At 43.6% G+C, this 20,223-nt stretch overlaps 1 protein-coding gene across 2 annotated transcripts in view; it reads left to right on the top strand.

The window, feature by feature from the left end:
• Window positions 1-8,758: 8,758 nt before the first annotated feature.
• Window positions 8,759-20,223, top strand: part of Cdh2 (cadherin 2) — a 233,185-nt gene continuing 221,720 nt past the window's right edge. For both annotated transcript variants that reach the window (XM_026777786.1, XM_026777785.1), the window contains exon 1: window positions 8,759-9,743. In XM_026777786.1, coding sequence (XP_026633587.1) covers window positions 9,684-9,743 — 60 coding nt within the window. In that variant the 5' untranslated portion in view covers window positions 8,759-9,683. The remainder of the gene's footprint in view (window positions 9,744-20,223) is intronic.

Genomic DNA, 20,223 nt, shown 5'->3' with positions numbered 1-20,223 from the left:
GGTCTAACATACATGGTCTAGCATATACAGTCTAGCATACACAGTCTAACATACATGGTCTAACATACAAGGTCTAACATACACAGACTAGCACACACGGTCTAACATACAAACAGAAATCTGAAGATCATCACACCTGATGCATTAGTCACCAAACATTTCTTTCCGTTGTACTATGGATTTCAGGTTTGGACCAGAATATTAGCTTGAATTATTAATATTCTAACCTTCCAGTTCTTACTGTCTCCTGGAAACACAAATCTCTTCATGTTATGCAGACAAGTACTTTATTCAGGACTGATTTAGTTAGAACAATCTCAAGTGGAACTCATTAAGGTGAATGTACCTCCTTGGATTGCTTCAACATATCTAATACACTGGAAATGGTTTCCATAAGTACTATGGTAAAGAGAAGACATTAAAAGTCTTTTTCAAAAGATGAAAACTGGAGGGACTAGAGCAATGATCTTGGGGACAGGCAATCCGTAGTGAAGACACTGTTCTTGAGTAAGTGAGGCTTGAGCCTACACTGAGGCACCCCTTCCTGTACTTGCATCTGCATAGCTAGCCCCAGAGACAGACAGACAGACAGTGGGCATGAGGTGCACACTGATAGCTTCTTTCCCATGAGAATGGGAGGGGCCAGAAATAGTTGGGGAGCAGGAAACTTGTAAAATCTTGAGAGTAAGGCTCTGGACTCATTATTCCAATAAGTTGAGCAGATGGTATCTTACTGAAAGCTGGGGTACTAAGTGAAATCCTTCCTATAACTCACCAGAAATGTCTTTATTTTTTAGAGATTTATTTACTTTTACGTTATGAGTTTGGGTGTTTGCCTATGTGTGTGTGTGTTCACTATGTGAATGGCTGGTACCCACATAGGTCAGAAGAGGGTGTCAGACACCATGGAACTGAAATTACAGATAGTTGTGAGCTGCCATGTGAGTGTTGGGAATTGAGTGTGCTTCTCCGGGAGAATACCCAGTGATCTAAACTTATGAGCCATCTCTCCACCCCCAAGAATGCCTAAAACATAAAATACCACCGTGTGAGGAAAACATCATAGAAGATGCTAAGGAAAAGCAGGAGGCAAGAAAACAAAACAACAAAAAATTATTCTGAATAATATAAAGACTCAAGGAGCTCTATACTAATAATACAAAAGCAATGTCTATAAAGAAATCATAAGTGAGGCACGGAAGAGTCTTGGAAATGAAGACCATTCACATATCTACAATAAAATGCCAAAAAGGCGGAATGAAGGAATCTTCAGAATAGTATCATGAAAGAAAGGGTCTACAAGAGCTAGTTCCAGAACAGGCTCCAAAGCTACAGAGAAACCCTGTCTCAAAAAACCAAAAAAAAAAAAAAAAAAAAAAAAAAAAAAAAAAAATCAATAATCTAGAAATATCTACAGGAAAAAATGAAATTCAAAGAGAGAGAAGTATTATGAATCCAAATTATATCTGCTTCCATTAATGTGTGCATTTGTGTCCACTTCTGAGCGACAAAACAGCTACAGGATAAGACACAACCCGTCCTTAGGAGAGAGCAGTGCTAGACTGCTGGAAGCTTGAGCAGGCAGCCACCGCTTCCTTAAGCCATTGTTCTGATCAGAGAATGGCATATTGAATGCATAGCAGCAGACTTCTGGTGAGAAACTTTCTTTCTCTTTGTGACTTTTCCTTATCAAGCAACATGCAAATTCTGGGAAAGGACAGTCCAAATTCCACTGCATATCAGTGGCCCTGTACTGTAGACCTTTTATCAACTCTGAAAGGCTCCCCATGCTGCTGTCCAAATTCCACGTCCTATTTTCCCTTGTGACTCATTCTGAATACAGGGCAAATATTTTTTGAGCAGTCTCTAAGATAAGGAGTTCATCAGCATCCTGAGGTTTGGCCATGGGCTTCATGAGCCCCTTCTGTTTTGGAAAGCACCCACTAGGACTGCTGTCATTGTCGGGCAGTTGTACCCAAGTGCCCTTGACTCTGCCCCTCCCGTTCATTCACTGATGAATGGCACAAATGACCCGACACTTCAAAAGCCTCTTTCTATAAGCTGAGTTCTTGCCAAGAATCTCTAAAAAGATTTACATTTCATCTAATTTTAATAAATTAACTTTCAATGCAAACATGTTTATTATTGGCTGTCAAAACATGTTTAAAAATGAGAATATTCCCATTTCTTGTAAACATGTTTGTGAAAAAAACTGAAAAACAACAATAACAGAACTCCCAAAGATGATGCTTCTCTGTGAAAATCACTCAACACTTCTGGGCTGTTATATAAAGAATGGATCACATAGCATACATTCTATTCTGTGTTTACAGGGAATACTATTGAGAAAAACAGACAGCATCGGAGAGAGCCAGAGGCAGAAAAAGTCAAACCCAGAGAGACAGACAGACCCTGAGAGAAAGAGGAAGAGAGACAGAGTCAGAGAAACAGACAGACCCCAAGAGAGACAGGCAATACTAGGCTATGTAGATGTGTGTGCAGGACAGATGTTGACACGCAGGTGTCTTTTTCAATTACGTTTCCACCTTATATTTTTATTTTTTAAACCAGCATACAACACATTAAACATCATTATGACTTTTTTTTAACAAGTGTGATTTATGTTTATTCTAACTTGCCCATCTTTCTGCTAAGTCTTTTCTCCCCGTGTTCTCCCTCCACACACATTTGGTCTCTTTCAAGTCCTTTTGTACAGTCTCCATCCACCCTACCTTTTGAGACAGGGTTTCACATTCAATCTAAGCTCGCTGATTTGGACAAGACTGGCTGACCCTCAGGACCTGTCCATTTCTGTGTCCTAAACCTGGGGTTCCAGATGTGAGTCACCATGTCTGCCTCTCACCTGGGTGCTGGCAATGGGAACTCAGTCCTCCTGCTTACATAGCAAATGCTTTATGCCCGTACAACCATCTCACCAGTTCCCTTTCTTATGTTTTTTTAAAAAAAATGTTTTACAGCCACCATTTTAAAGGCTATCCCTATCCCCACCAAGGTTGTGCTAGAATATAAGGAAGAAGAAAGATAATATGGGAATGAATTGATCACAATTAATGATGGATTTTCTCACCTATCTGTGAATGCTACTTTTATAGTTGGAAAGGCAAATATGTTATTTTAAACATTTGTGGATAAAAGAATGATTTAACAAGCACTCCTTGGTTTGATGATAACCCATCATTAAAGTGTGACTTGAATTCAGTTTTGAGAGAATTACTCCTCTTACAGTTAAATCCACAGCCTTAAAGAATACCACAGCCTTATCTAGCCCTTCCCTCTAAAGAACTAAATGGGCTTTACTGACATTTTCTTACTGCTCTCAGTGTTCCCTAAGGGAAGGGAGCATTGTTTCCATGGGGTAGATAAGAAAATGCGGAGAAATTAAATAGAATGCTTAAGATAATTCAACCAGATATAGTTTTGGGAAGACAAATCTGGTCTCCAGAGCCTACACCAATACTTTAAGCAACTATGTCCCCCTTCACTGGAGGAAAGGGCATAGTGGTGTTAAATCCAGACACTAAATGTCTTACTAGCCTCCACACAAGGACAGCTGGACTTCTGATCTCTCCTGAAGGCAGGTATTTGCCTTTAAGAGGGAACAAGGGCAAAAGTTTCACCCAACTAACCCTTGTCAAAGAGTTAAGAGTTATTTGTTTTATTTCCCCTAGTTCCGGTATCTTGAGAAATAGCCCTCTGGTTGTAGAGTACCCTGTCTGCTGGGGCCATCCCATAAACAAGTACCATGCTTGCAGTACAGACGGTAGGTGTTTTAGGGTATCACAGACATCCCATTTTCTTAAATGTAGCTCATCTTTAAGTGGACTCTAGAGATCATGTTTGGATTTGCTCTTGAGAGCACATGCGCAAGACCTGGTTCAGGAAATAAAGAAATAAATAAAATCAGGTCCACTAAAGAAAGGGTCTCAGCAAAACAAGTCTTAGTGCTGGCCTGTTACTTATAAATTCTTGCAGTAATTTTAAAATGAATTAATTTTTAAACATATAAGTTAATCATAGGCAATGAATATGTTGTTTCAAAAGAATCTTTTGATGTAGCCAGTCTTGTGTTTCTGTGTGTCTATACAAAATCACGAAAGTTTTCAATTTTCTCTGAGTCTACAGATTATTTACTCGTCATTACTTTTGATATTACAGATTTTGTTGTTCAATAAAGCTCGGACAAGCTAAATAAAATTATTGTGTGTGTGTGCAGTCATGTGAGGGGTGTACGTGTGTGTTGGGGACAAGTGCCTGTAGGCGGCAGAAGATAATCTCATACTTTCCACCTTTTGTTTGAGTGAGTGTTGCTAAAATTCCTCCCCTGGAGGGAGGCATAAAACAAAGTTTACCCTTCCTCTTAAGGCACCAGTGGCAAAGTTCAGCCCCAAGGACAAGCGGAACTCATCAGGCTTACTGACCGAACAATGGGTATGGCGTTATGGTCTAGAACCTTAAAGCAGCCATGCTGAAAAGTCTACACCCTTGTATAAATGAGGAGTCCCCCATGGATTTATACAAGGCTACATAGCTGTCCTTGGAAACGGAGCCCACCGCCCTTCCAAGGGTAGACACTTGTAGCCCTTCCCTGGAACCCCGTGCAGTTGGATCAGTACTGCATAGAACTGGTTGGGTCTCTAGCTGGATGTCTGAGTGAGGTTCCTCTCACCTTTGCTGCTTCTTCTTCAGGGAGGAAAGTTAGTGGTCACCCCTGCTGGGGTGACCTTCTCCAAGTGGGCACAGATGAAAGACAGGGGCAGTCTTGCCAACCAGCCTAGTACTTGGCCAGCACATTCTGGTTTCTGTCTCCTGTCTCTCTGCAGCTGGGATGATGGTTTCCTCACAGCTTGCATGGAATCTAGGGCTGTAGCTCTCGTCCCTATGATTTGGAGGCACAGGCTTTACCAGCTGAGCCATGTCTCCAGTTTTAGTTTTCTTTTTAAATCTTAAAAAAAAAAAACACAGAAGAAAAAAGCACTGGAGACAGAGTTGGGGACATGGGAAGAGAGCTTGAGTAACTACCCTCAGGATCCTCCATGGAAGTCATCATATTTAATATACATTTATCAAATATATACATATATTATATACATATATTCTCTGTACTCATATATTCCACAAGCAATACTGGAATTCTTCTCAAGTTCGAAATAAGGAAATAAAAGAGCCCTTGCGCTGTCAGAAGGCACACTCAGAGTTAGCATGCTCTTGATTGAAAGTCTCCTCTGTGTTTCACCTTCCACTTCTTATAAGGCAGTTCACTGTCATTCAGGGGCTGCTTGCAAGTTACTCTGCTCTGCTCAAGTGCTCATCAAATTTTCACAACTCACTTGACCATACATTCTTCAAATTCCTTTGTTATATTTTCCATGTGGATAACTGGTTTGTATTTGCAAACACCGAAGGGGAATAAATAATAAACTTTAACAGGAACGTTTGTTATTTTTTTAAGTCATGTTTTTGTTCTGGTATCAGAACAGATCACAGCTGTTATGTCTGAACCCCTGGTATGTGCTTGGGAGGCAGGTTCTATCGAAGAGATGGATACTTGATGGCTAAAATCACACTAAATCAGGCAAGGCGATCATGCCAGAGAGCTGGGATGGGAGCAGGGGACAAGACACAGAGATCTAGTCCTAATTTCACACATATTTTGAAAACAAAATGATTGTCCTATACAGTGGGACTTTCTAAAGGGGATTCCCAGAATAAGGAATATCAGAGGTTTCAAATGGTATCAAGAGGTGAGATGGCTGCCATTCTGGATGCTCAGTCTTTAGGAGGTAGTCTCCTACACCATGCAGCTCCTCTACAAAAGGAGGGGCTGCCCAAACCAGGTCTAAAGTTCCACACATAACATTCTGTGACTTCACAAAAGAAATATAGCCCAAGGAAGTCCAGCTTTACAGCAGACGGACATTAACTGGGGAGAAAAGTACAGTCTGAGGCCACTTTGTGAGGGAGAAGGGCTAACCTACTTTCCCTTGGGGCCAGGGAGGACAGGAAAAGATTCTATTCAACATTGGGGAAGAACTCAGCTGGGCAGCACTGACTGCCCTAAAGGGATGTCTGCAGAGGATGTATGAAGGACAGGAAGCTACAGACTAGACTACTACTATTTGACATTTGTTTTCAAAGCAAGAACCTTTTACAAAAAAGCAGGCATTTATACATTTAGTGTCTACTGTCTGAGAAAACACAAAGCAAATTTTGTCGTTACTGTGCTTTGAAATTGTGTTTGCGAATGAATCATGGGGATATCTACATCCTCTGCAGACTGAGTAGTCACTGGTTCCGTCCATCAACAATGCTAAGCATACATACACATTTGACATCCTCTTGTATTAAGTAAGCAATAGACCGTTAGATCAAGCTAAGACAGATTTGATCTACAAGCCCCAGTCTTCATTTACACATTTTTTTCTAATCTTCCTCTATCCCAGCAAAATTCATAGTGCTCAGTTGTTTCTCTAGGTCACAGGCAAGCCCCTTGAACCCCTGAATTTCAATAAAACAAAGAAAGGAAAGCCAGCCTTTTAGACAGGTAATATTCTGAGCAGGGAAAGGCTGTCTGGGGTGGGGCCATCACTGGTATGGAGAAAGAAATACACCTGTTGGGATGAACCTGAGTACAGTGTGAGGGAGGAATGCTGTGTGGATATAACAGTCAACACTAGAATGACTTTATTAGCATCATAAGGATGAATGCAATCTTCAAAAACACAGTATTAGACCAGGCTAGTCCTGCTTGCAATAAGAGATGGATTAAAATGGTTTAGTTGGTCAGGTGATCAAATTAAAGTCAGGCAAGAATCCAATCCAATTCACCACTACTGAGACGTGACAAGCGCGCAAATTAGATTTCAGAGTGCTTACTCAAATGATTAAAAAAATTAAATAAAACAAAGCAGTTGTGCTCAGAGAAAGAGCCCAACACGACAGGTACTCAAAAGTAAGTTTGGGAGTCTTAGAAAAGCTTAATTTATGGGGCCTGTGATCTTTAAAGTTTTATTCAAATGATAATACCAAGCAAAAATTATTCAAGCCAAAGTCCATTGTAACTTTAATCATGGCAATGGACACCAAGAGACACTGCTGAGGAGACAGTGCAGCAAAGCCACCATGGCCACTATCCAGCTTGATCCTTAGGTGTAGAGATGGAAGTTATGCTCCCAGACTGATGGCTTCTGTTATGAGAGACTCCCTGAAAACGGGATTTATAAACATGCTGTTGTGAAGATAATGCTACTGCTATTAGCAGTCATGTGGCAATAACGTTTAGAAGAAGGAGGAAAAGGACAAGCCAGTCTGATTACTATATTAGTCCAAGCCGTTCATCTCATCTTTGAAATTTAATTGACATGACCTTTCTCATTTTTTGAGAAAAAAAAAGGCATGAAAAAAATCTAGTGTCATAAAAAATGGCTTGCAATATTATGTTTTAATTAAAATTGAATAAGTCTTCCAATTAATATTAAAAATTTAAAAGTCTAACTAGCAACCGTACATTATTAAACGCTGCATCAGTTATGTCAAAGAAATTAGTATTTGATTTGTCCAGGTTCATCGTCAAATTCTCAAATGATCAGTGTCTTGAAAATCAGATTCAAATGTTAATATTTCAGTTACTCAAAGCTGAAGAGAGTGCATTGGAGGCAGAATATATTCATTTACTGCAAATAAGCTAATTGACCTCAAAGGTGTTGCAATGCTTATATAAAACAGATTGCTTTATTCAAATCTAAAGCAAACACCCCCTCCCACATCTCCACAGAACCAAGGTGTGTGTGGGGGGGGGGGGGACAAAAAAAAGCTGTTTTATTACCTTGCAGGAATCAAGCGCTCCACTCCCTGCCCCACCATTCCACAAAATGTGACCCAAACTTGTAAAGTTTCACACTTTCAAGCTCCTGTCTCAAAGGAAACAAAAATCCTTAATCTGGTGTGAATTCTGCAGCGGTCATTTTATCTTTCCGATTCTATCTTCACTATGCTTCTTCCCTCTGTTTATTTTATTTTTAATTGCTGCGGAGTGCTGCAGGAGGTAGTCCTTGTAAATGTTTGCCTAGAAATGTGACTATGGTCAGGATCCGGTAAAAATATAAAAGCAGGTATTTCGAATAAAATTGCACGCACTCTCAAATTCTCAGAGTGCGGAGGAAGGAGGGGAAGAAAATAAAACAAGAACACAGAAACTTGAGTCATTCCAGTACATCCGCAATGATGGGGGGCTGGAGAGGTGCGAACACCAAAGAGGAGCCTGGCCTGGGCTCCCCTGCCGGCAGGATGCTCAGACAACAATGGCTAGGATGGGCTCTGCTTGTGTTGCTACTTTGCTGTGTCTGGCAGTGCCAGGAAAAATAATCTATCGCTAAAGAATGACAAAACAAAACGCATGCTTTAGGCTACAAGGAGATAGACTTCCCTTCCTCCCTCCGATTCTCAGTCGCCACCGATTCCCTCGGCGGACCTAACACAGGGCCGCCGCTTAGCAAGTTCCTGCGCAAGTAGTTTTATTTCCCGCAGCCCTCCACCTGCTGGGTGGCGCTCGGCGTACCCCAGCCACCCCTCGGGCGACCCCCGCGGGCTGCAGCAGAAGGAAAACCGAGCGCTGGGCAGGGCGGGGGCGGGCGGCTGCCGTGGATCCGGCCCGCTATCGCCGCAGCTCGGTGGCCTCCCATTGGCCGCGACGCGGGCGGGAGGCTCGGGAGGAGGGAGGCGGGGGCGAGGGCGGCGGCGGCGGGAGGGGACCGATCGGGAGGCCCGGGCGGCGCGTGCGGCCAGGCGGGAGAGCGGCTGCAGCTCGCCCGGGTCGCGCCAACGGAGACCCTTCGCGGTGCGCGCGAGTGGCGAGGACTAGGTGGCCGGTGCCGACGCGCGCGAGCGGCGAGGGGCACGGCCATCGCGACAGCAGCCGAGCATCCCCCCTACTCTGTGACCCCCCCCCCAACGCGGCCGCAGCGGGAGAACAGAGTCTCTAAGTGGCCAGGGAGCAGGAAAGGCGACGCCGCGGAGGCCTGGCCAGCGGGACCGTCGCCCTTTGTGGGCGCAACGCGCACGGCCGAGAGCGCCCTTCCCCCGAGGCGCTCTACCCCCGGAAGCTTTGTCGCACCGCTCGGCCCCGGAGAGGACGCCCAGAGAAGGGAAAAGCCGGGGTTCGAAAGCTCGCGTGGCGGAGCTCCTGAGAGCGCCACCCGCTCGGCTTCCACCTCCGTATCCTGCGTCAGCCGCGGTCCCCGTGCCGCCGCATCTCTGGGGCTGCCGCCTCACTCCGGCCGTAGCCCAGCTGCCTGCGCAGCGGCCCGCACACACGCACACGCGTGCACATACACACACACACACACGCACACACACGCACACACACACTGCTCGGCGCGCACGCACGCCCGCCCTTCTCCCCGCCCCCTCCCCAGCTCCTTGATCTCCCGTCTGTTTTATTACTCCTGGTGCGAGTCCGGCGGACTCCGAGGCCCGCTATTTGTTACCAGCTCGCTCTCATTGGCGGGGAGCGCAGAGCAACGGAGAAGGGGGTGGGGAGGGGAGGGGAAGGGAAGGGGTGGCCACTGCCCGGAGCCGTCTCCGCGCCGCTGTTGGTGCTCCGCTGCTGCTGCTGCTGCTGCCTCCACCGCCGCCTCTGGCTCCTCGCTCGGCCCCTCTCCGCCTCCATGTGCCGGATAGCGGGAGCGCCGCGGACCCTGCTGCCGCTGCTGGCGGCCCTGCTTCAGGTACGCAGAGGTCCCGGGTGGGTCGGACTGCAAGCGGGGTGGGGCGTGTGGCTCCGGGTCCCTTTGTTCCCCGCGCTGCTGCGGGGCCGGGCTGAGCACCCAGGAAGGGAGGTGCCACACCGTGAGGCCAAGAAACTGAACACACATGAAGCCCCAGCCTGACTTCGGGGCCAGGCTCCCTGACCAGCTGGTCTACCGCCCCTTCTTCCGCGAGCCTTGGTCACAGGGTCTCCTTGGCTTCGCTTTTGGGCCAAGGCGAGCTCGAGGATGTCCCCAGGCAGAAGAAGGGTGAGGCAGGATAACTCCTAGGTTTTGTAGTTTTCTATGCTTTTTGTCCCCTCGCTTTGTACTTTAATTTTATTTTTTGTTTGTTTTGTTTATTTCTTCGGGGAGGGGTCCCGAGTTTGCACTAGGAATTCTCACTCTGGTGTCTTAGTTACAGGACTTGCCTCCACCCCACCCCGCTCAAGCACCCGCGCGCCTCCTGGTGCGCAAGTGCTCCTATGTCCTATTGTCTTCATCCCAGCTCAGAGTTGCCTTCTGGCCTTTGGATTCTCTTGACCTGGCAATATTCTTTGTCGGCCCCACTTGGAAAGCGAATCTGGTCCCCTGCCACACTGAGTGTTTGCCGGCAGGCGCTTCAGCACGCTTCTGGCCCCGCACCCTTGGTACCAGACCAGGAGAGAAGTCCCCATTACTTGGCCATTTTTTAAATGTGCATTCCTTTTTCCGTACTGTTGCCTCTGCCCTGCGGGGGTCTTGGGCACCCAGTTGCCTGAAGCTACCCTCACTTTTCCCACTCTCGGGGAGAGCGCCAGCGAGCCTTTTCATTGACTCTACTTTGAGACTTGGCGGCAGCTGGAAGCACCTGCTCCAGGCAGTTCCCGAGTTCTCCGCGACACAGGCCCCCAGCCCAACTTTCACGGGGCATCCCTCCCAAGAATACCCCTACCCCGGTCCCAATCTCTAGCAGGTCCTACTGGCCACACCATGTACCCTTGGATATGGCCCTTGGGCTGGGTGGGGTCTAAGTGGGGGTCCCAAGTCTGTGCCCATGTGCGGTGGGGTCCTATAGAGGTAGCGGGAGAGAGGTGTGTCCACTCTCTGCGTGGCACGGACCTTCACCCCGGAGCCCCGTGCAACCCCCATCCGGAGAAGAGGGTGGGTAACACGATGGTAGCCCCAAGTGCGGGCAGGACTCGGAAGTGCCACTCCGCGGGCGTTGGGGGCGAAAAATGGGCACAGATTGCTGTTCCCTCCCTTCCTGTGTCAGGGCCTAGTTCCCTCGGGCAGCCGGGCTGGAGAGTGCTGCGGTCACCGAAGCGGGACAGAGCCAGCGCCGGCCACTCGCTCTTTTCTTCCTCCGTCCTCTAGAGGGGTGTGGGCCGCGCCCGCGCCGAGCCCTGTCCATGGTGCGCCGCGCTGCAGAGTGTGGCCCTGCCCTGTTTGCTCCCTTGCTCCCGGGTCCTGCTCTCCCCAGCGCTCACTCCTAGGCCTCTGGGGTCCTCTGGTTCCCTTCCCCTGTCTTGGATTTCTCCTTTTGTTCTTTCTTCTCCTGCTGGTCTTTTTTTCCCCTTCCCCCACTCACTGGTTCTCCACCCTCCCCCAAAGCTTTCCTGACTCTGGGATTTCAGAACTATTAGACTAGACATTTTTGGCCTCTGCAGTTTTGGAGAGTGGATGGAATTCTTTCTAACTTGGAGGAGACCTGCCAGTCACTTGCTAACAAAATCCCTCCTGTTATAAAACCGCCCTTTATTCTCCCTGCGCTCTCCTCATTCCATCACCTCCTGTCACTTCATTTATTGTTTCTTCTTTTTAAAACGTTTTTTTTTTTTTTTGAAAGAGGTTAGACCGCAGGGGGAGAAAGAAAAGAGTTTTCTGCTTGCAGTCTTTGAAGTTAAGGGAAAGACAAGACAAACTTAAAAAACCCTGGGTACATTTTGTTTTCTTTCTCTTTATTAACAAAGGAGACACCATAAATCAAAAGAGCTCACTTTTCAAAGCAGGATTTTTACATTTCACTTATTGCTCTTGCTTCATTACCAGCTATAGATGGTTATTTTATTAGTAACTTTTTAATAGAATGTAATTTTTAATCGAATATATTGATCACTGAAGTTAGGACATGTGTTGGTCATTCCCTCATGGAGAATCTCTTTTTGTCTTTTACCCATCTCTCTTGAAGTCCGGTGTGAATTCGAAGTTTGGAAGTCCTTTTTTCTTTAAGCATTAAAAATACTGTTTATAGACATTAGATATAAGTTTATTATGCCCTGTGCATGCTTGCTCCTTGTGTCTGTGCTAATGCTGACTGCGATGAACCGTCATGAAAGGGGATGTTATAACTTTGCCATCGGATATGGAGCAGCCTTCCTTGAGTGCAGTCTCACTGAGGGATTGTGCAATGCCACTGGGAGCAGACATTCCAGCTTTACCTCATGGGTTTTAGGGTTAACTGCACCATGTGGATTGCACAACTGAGATTAGCAATGACTTTGAGCTAAAGGTCTGCTCTGCACTCCAGAGCAACAAAGATCTGTCTGCAAGGTGAGCGTGGCTCCTCTGCAGTCATCTGCTATTAAGTCTCTAGTTGCTGCTTTTTTTTTTTTTTTCTACCAGTGCAGACTAAGCAGCAAGGGTTTTGGAGAAGAGAGTGGATAGACTATTAGTGTGAATCTGAGCAACCTTATCTCTTCAGACCAGTTACATAGCAATGACTGTGTAGAGCACGCTATACCTTTGATTCCTAACAGAACAGTCCATGTGCCTTGCTTTGCCTGCTTGGGTTTTACTTAATTATGCTTCTACCTAGATTTATGTAATCCTGATTAATTTTACATAACAAGATAGTCACCTTCCAAGGTTTTCTTTTCTCCTTCATTACAGTTGAAGATGTCAGCATTGTCTTTTCCATGAAACAAATTTGAACATGCAACTTGCGTGACTGAGGGGTAAAGCATTAAGCCACAAAGTTATGATTAACATCCTTTGTAAAGTATTTATGTAGCTTTCAAACCATTACATAGACTTATTGTTAGGGGAAAAAAAAATCAATTTTACTGTTATTGCCAACCTGGTAATTAATAGATTAGAAACCTGTGCAATTTAATTGCACAGCCTGTTGTTCTAATTTAAATACACTTGATTGCATTATGTAGAATCAGGGCCAGTACCTTAATGTTGGGAGAAAAATGTAGAATCTTACTTTGATCCCACATAGTTTCAGCCCTGGGTGAGGATTTTGAAGAAAATGCCCACACTGTGGACATTTCTCATCTGCCTAGTAGGCATTGATTTTGCCAAGGTTAATATTCAACACTTAAAACACACAACACCTGAGCTTTGCAGGAAACTAGGATTCTATGACCCTTTTATGTGCAAACAGCATTTCTTCTCAGTGTTTGGTTTTTTGTGCCCTTGTTGGTTGCGTTCCTGTGAAAGTAGCACTCTGCCTAGTTGGCTTCCACATCAGGCTTCAATACTGAGCAGGACTTTGTCTCTTTTGCTAGTGGGGGGGCATTGGAGTCTTGCCGAGTGGTGGTCCATTAACAATGTCCAAGAATGACCATCTCTCTCTCTGAAAACGTTTATGGTTGTAATTTTAAGAAGACACATTCACACATTTAGGCTCCCGTTTCAAGTTCCAATTGTGTTTAGAGAGAACGATGTTTGACTCCCATGTCTTTATAGAAGTCTGCTCTAGGAATCTTTGCGAGGAAATGTTCTTTCATTAGTTTTCTTTCTTTGCAAGCAGAGACCAGAGCCTTCCTGGAGCAGATTATATGGGTGACAGCATATTACACTAAAGTTTCGTGATTTTTTTTCATTAAAAAAATTGCAATCCACAAATCTGTATTGCCTCGTTAAGGTTTGGGGTTAGTAACTGGGGAATGTTGAGACCTAAAGAAACATTTAATCTCGTTTTCAAATGCTGCTGCTACTGCTGCTTTTTTCTAACCCTCAGTGGCTCAGACCCCACCCTGATTTCAAGGGGGAGCTTCTCAAGTGCGAAGTGGTTTTCAGGGGGAAATCAGGGCTGTTATTTAAGAAGTGGAGTGTTTATGTATACACTTCACAATTTTGCTCAAGTTAACATTATTCAAATTTGTTCTTTTGGCTCAAATACAAAAAGTAATCAAGTTTAAGAACTTCTCAGACTTGGCAGTGAATTTTATCAACCATTTAAAAATATGATAGATTTGGAATTTGGATTTGTTTGAATAAGTATTTTCTATCTGCCATCAGAACATCTAGAACCTAAGCACTTTCCAAGTTGGGTAAAGAACTATGAGTTGAAGTATAATCTGAACCAACTTATTATCTGCGCCTTGTAGCTCTCTGTTTTTCCTACTAGAATTTTAATTTGTTTTAAGTTTTTGGAAAATTATATCATTTAATTTACACAAAAGCTGCTTAATATTCAACTAAATAGTATCGTGTATTTTTGACTGTACTGGGGAAGAGGTATGCATAGGTTTATATTCTGAAGGGAGCTCTATCTTAGAACATAAAAGTGATCCCTTTAAAGCAGGCAGAAAAGAGCACATTTGAAAGCTAAATGAGATCTTTTGAAAGATATGGGTTTAAACATTATGAATTATATTGTAATGGGTTTTTAAAGAAAGAATTTCGATTAGACACAAGTCCCGCTCAGCTCCTTATTTATTGCTAGTCATTCCTTATTACTAAGAATATTTTCTCGTGTCAGCTTTCAGATGTACTTGCAGCATTCTAAGTCCTTGCTGTGCATGTGCACATATACACATAGAGATACAGACGTGTAGCATATATCTATATGTGTACACATGCATAACACATGTAGAGATCTGATATCTAGAAAGGTATTCCCTTCTGGATTCAATACAGTTTGACATCAAGTGACAATCAGTAGTTGATTCCTTACTTCCTGTAAGAACTGACTTGAAGCATTGTGAGAATAATCGTCCTGTGTACACATGAGCTACTCTTGTGTAGTGTCACAGGCAAGAGCTCCTGTGGGGGTCAGGAAGTCTGGGGATCTAATCCGCTCCAGCTGGACTCTGTTCTCTGTAGTCTCGGCGATACTGTCTACCTCAACATTGCTGTTCTCGTTCATGTTGGGTTAATTGATTGCAAAGGACTTTGCCAGTTCTGTGATTTTGGGGATTACTTAACAAACTAATTCAACCATGCTTTATTTTTAATTTTTTTGGAATAGCTTTAATTTACACCTAAAATGTAAAACTTTTTAGAGACTCCGAGAGGCAAATGCAGTTTTGAGGACTAACGACCAACAGTGCCCTCCACAATAGCGTAGCAAGCACTCATGTTTCTACCCCTGCCTTGAGCACTTGAATACCTACCTTATACTGACTGTAGCACTACAGCCAGTAGACATGGACCATTTATGAGAGGAAATTAAATTTAAAGAAAAAATATGACTAATGTTGTGGAGATTACTTTTATGTCCCCATTTGCATGAGAGAACACAGTGTCCATGAAAACCATTGAATTAAGTGATAACTCTGCCATTAAAAATGCAGGCCTTTGACCAGAAAGCCCTCAAGTTATTTTTCTGCAGGTTATTCTTGTATCTACGGCCTATTCATCCTCGGTATAATGCTTGAAGATAGTTATTTAAACATTGCTTGTTAGAAATTGTTGGATTATAGTTTAGTTTCTCAATAGAATAGTCCCCAGTAAGTAATGCTTTAATAATTTGTGGTATAATATAGGGAAGCTTTGAGAATTCCTGCTATAGTTTTACATCTTTGGAATTGTTAAAGTAGTCCATGGACCTAGAATCACTACAGACGATCCTGTCAGAATACTCAGTAAGGGAACAGTCTTCTGAGGATCAGGTAGGTAATCAGGTGGAGTAGAAGGCTAGAGAACTGAACAGAGTAGGTAAATTGAAGTTGACCTAAGCTAATGCTAGAGAATTAAACAGGATGAAATGATATGATGAGGACGATGAAGAGCTTGTCATGGTTAGCTTTGCCAGTTTGTCACAAATCCTGGAAACAGAGCACCTCAGTCATGCAACTGCCTCCCTCAGACTGGCCTGGAGTATGTCTGTAGGGGCATTTCTCTGTTGATGATTGACTTGGGAGAACCCCTGTCCTCTGTCTGCGCAGGGCCATCTCTGGCCAGGTGGTCCCCTGTCCGAAGGGCACAAACTGAGCAAGCTAGGAGGAGCAGGCCCAAGAGCATTTCTCCACAGCCTCTGCTTCAGTTCCTGCTTCCACATTCCTGCCCTGAAATCCTACCCTGATTTGTAAGCCAAATCAACCCATTCCTCCCCAGGTTGGCTTTGGTCAGTGTTTTATTGGAGCAGCAGGGAGAAACTGATTCAGAGCTTAAAACAAAGTTAACCAACCATCCATGTTGACCTCATGATAGGACCGAGTTGTCCGGGCCTGAGAGGTTATGCTTGCAGTGACCACTGTGATATTTCTCACATTCTCCCCACTGCTTGAGTGTTGAAGTATTCGTCCGTTCTGTTGGTGGAGGTATAGTCTAAAATGAGTTGTAAGTCTGGAAACCTGGATGCTTCAGTTAGAGAAGTGATTCACTTTGGGTTTTTGCAAGTCCAGGTGGGAAAGTTTGTTATGTGATGTTTGTAAAACATCTTGACCTACTTAAAAGAAGGCACTATTGTAAATATCAGATGCTGGGACAGGCTAACTCAGATTCCCAATGCTCTCCTCTTAAGGGTTTTTGTCTGTTTTTAATAGTGTGCTCCTGCATATGTGCATGCGTGTGTGTGTGTGTGTGTGTGTGTGTCTGTGTGCATTCCTGTGTAGAATGTGTATGTCTGGGGTTTGAGGAGGCCAGAAGGGGGCATCACATCTTAGAACTAAAATTACAGACCATTGTGAGCCATGCTGTCTGTGCTGGGGGTCAAACCAAGATCCTCTGGGAGAGCAGTGCTGGCTAGGGACTACCAAGCCATCTCTCCAGCTCTCTACGCCCCACTCAACCAAGTATGCCTATGTGTGCTATTAAATAAGAAACGAAGGGAGGTCGGAGGAATGGCGTGGGAAAGGAAGAGGCCATGTATTAGCTCCCTCCTACTGTATACTGTAACAATAATTTCAAAAAGGTCTTGTGCGAAATTTTTATTTTTGTTTTTTGTTTTTTTTAAGAGAGGGTTTCTTTCTGTAGTCTATATCATCCTGGCATTCCATCTATAGACCAGGCTGGCCCAGAACTCAATGACTGGCCTGACTCTGCCTCTGAAGTGCAGGGATTAAAGGTATACGCCACCACTACCAGGCTTTTCCTGTAAGTTTTTAAAATAATTACAAGTCTATTGAAATTTAAAGCATGCATTCCTAGGTGTGTGCCCCTTTCTGATATTCCTCTTATTCCCATGTCCTCTCCTGAAAATTTTTTTAGTGCTTTGGTGAAGTAAAGAATTGTTTCTAAGAGATAGTAAATTGAAAATTTTATTATTTGAAATATTTACTATACCTGAAAATTTGGAACTCCATTGGAATGGCCAGTCAATGATTTTTTTTTTTTTAACATTGAACCTAAATTTTGTTTTTTTCAAACTTCCTTCTATTACGCTGAGTTTTGTACATTTTTTGCTTTTTCTATTTGTGGTGGGAGTCATTATTGGTTGCTATTATGAACAGTTAGAGTTCCTAGGGGTTTTTTAGTGTGTTTTAGGCCTTAGAATGGACAATAAGTCACTCTAATAAGCCATAGGAGCTCATATTCCATAGAAAATCAGTGTCACTTAGATGTTTGCAGCCACTTAACAAAGATCTTTATTTTTCTTTTTAAACATAATATTTAATGGTATATTTAAAAATCTTAAAAGTGAGATACTTTTTTTTCTTTTTTTTATTTTTTAAAGTGAGATACTTTTATATCAGAGTCTGGACAGTTGTGTGAAATATTTATGCAACTGTGCAGGATAAGTGATATTATTCTCATTTTAGGGGTAAACTCAGACAAGCTGAGTATTTTTCAGAACCCAAATTAAAATCATGTCTATCATAGAAAGTTGAACTTGACTCAGGCTGGACCCCTTTTTACATAGTAGTAGAGATTGAATATCACATCAGAGTATTTCAATTCTAATATATGGGATTGATATTTTTCCTGTAATTAGCCCGTGTGTGTGTGTGTGTGTGTGTGTGAGAGAGAGAGAGAGAGAGAGAGAGAGAGAGAGAGAGAGAGAGAGAAAGAGAGAAAGAGAGAGAGAAAACCTACTTATAACCACTTGTGCACATTTGTGTTAAAGCCTGCAGGCAGGCATGGTACTTGGAGGACTGTACCAGCTATCTTCTTCAGTGATTTCCACCTTATTTTTTTTGAGATAAGGACTGTCATTAATTCTAGAGCTTGCTGATTTGGCTTGTCTGCCTGTGTAGTAAGGCCCAAGGTCACCCTGGCTCCCTCTACAGCTCTAGGATTACAGGGATACAACACATGCCCTTCTTCTGTGGGTTCTGGGGAATCCAGCCCAGCTCTCCGAGTTTGAATGGCAAGCACTATTGACTGAGTCATCCCCCATCTCTAGTTAACTCCCGTATTACACCCTCTATTTAATCTTAGCCTTAAATATTTTGCTCTTCTTTGGCATTTGAAGCCAAAATGTGATGCTTAATTAAGATTTTCATTCTTTTTATATACTGTTTCTTGTAGTAAAAAGAAATCCTAGCCAAGTGTCTCATCAGTTATAAAAAGTTTTTCATACTGTTGCTCTTCAACAAATAAGATGTCAACAAATACACAACACGTGGTTTTGAGCCAACCTTGGAACTCAACATAGTTTCGAAAAGCCTATAAATATACATTTCTTAGAAACTGCTTTTCCTCCACATTTCCTCATTGTGACTGTAAATGCCAAAGGTCCCATCACCTAAAATTGAGAATGTTTTAATTTCTAATGGCTTTCTTTCTATGTTTGAATATTTTAAATACGTTTTTCTCTCACGGGTGAAGTTATTTGGAAACTTGTAAAGTATATGTGCAGGAATCTCGACAGTGCTGCTCAAACAAGGTTCTGGGAATATTTTGTGTGGAATATGTTATTGGCTATTGAGAGGGCCTATAAATATTTTACCTGTAACGTGACTCTTTGTGGATGAGCGGATACAGCTGACTTGTTTGTAATTTTGAAAAAAAAAACAGATAAAAAAATTGGATTTCTTAGTGGGAAATCTATTAATGGAGAGCTGAGATAAATGACTGCCAGGCCATTGATTTTATTAAGTACTAGAGAGAAGCTACCCACTCATATTAGAGTATGGCCACTTGATTTATTTATTTACTTAGGTAGTTTCTTAGTTGATTACTTTAGTTTTGTGTTGGCTTAAGTGGATAATACAAAAGTCTTACGCTCATTCTTGGTTGTTTTCTGGCCCAGGAAATAAAGAAAAGTGCAGTTTGTTCAGCAGAATGGTGGTCTGTGGTAGTCCCCGTAACACTGCTCCTGGCCTATGGTGGTCCCCGTGGCTGTACTCTGGGAGAGGTACTTGATACCAGCACTTCCAAGATTCCCTTTTGATGGCTTGCTTCCTTTTGTGGTAGGGAGTTTGAAATTCAGTTTACTTTCTTACAAACACCTACATTCACGAACGTTTAGTGTAGGGAAGCATTAAGTGTGTGTGTGCGTAATTGCTGTTAAGTCTTCCTAGCTGGTGGTACTGGTTAGAGAATACTGGGTGAAGACCCAGTCTCAGCACCCTAGGAGCAGCCCCTCCAAATCTAACTGTCCCCAGGGGTAACCATTTGCTCAATGGGTAAGAACATAGATGCCTTTTACTTTTCTTGTATCTTTTTAGATAAGCAGATGTGTTCCTTTTCGGGTCTGTTGTCCTGGATTTAGTCTGTAGAAGCCATCCATGTATTTGTGTTATCTGCCATTTATAATCACAGAAATATGGCAGACTCACAGAAATGGCTGTGGACATAGCTTGAGGACGATGAGAATGGAGAATGGGAACCAGATTGTTCCATTGCAGCTAAAGGCTGTGTGAACCGTTGTGGTGTCCGTCACTGAACACCTTTTGTGCTTCGTCCCCTTTGGAGCACCTGCGAGGTCCTGGCTTAGGCGCTGTTGCTGCAGCAGGGCAGGAGAAACGCTTGTGTACTGGACTTCTTGACTCTCTCCTAGTCCCCCTTAAAAATGAGCATAGAACCAAAGGATACTCTTTCTGAGCATAAATTTTCCGCAGAAATAGATTCTAATCCTTGTAGCAATGGTTCTTCACACGTTCTCTGAGCTCACCGGTGACCTACTTTTCAACAAGGTCCTCTGCCCAGTTCTCATGTTCATTTTTCATTTGGAAAGAGGCTGACATAGAGTGCTTTTTCCTTCTCTACACCTTCGTTTTCAGCTGTCCAGTGGTCCAGTGTGTGTTCAGGTAGATTTGCACTCCTGTGTTTATGGAACTGTTTTAGCAGTTGACTTGAGCATGAGAACTGTAGTTCTCTCTCTCTCTCTCTCTCTCTCTCTCTCTCTCTCTCTCTCTCTCTC

Source organism: Microtus ochrogaster, unplaced genomic scaffold (assembly GCF_000317375.1).
Source record: "Microtus ochrogaster isolate Prairie Vole_2 unplaced genomic scaffold, MicOch1.0 UNK84, whole genome shotgun sequence".
NCBI classification, from domain to species: domain Eukaryota; kingdom Metazoa; phylum Chordata; class Mammalia; order Rodentia; family Cricetidae; genus Microtus; species Microtus ochrogaster.
Note: the sequence above shows the minus strand (reverse complement) of the source record. Positions and strands in the feature narration are given on the sequence as shown.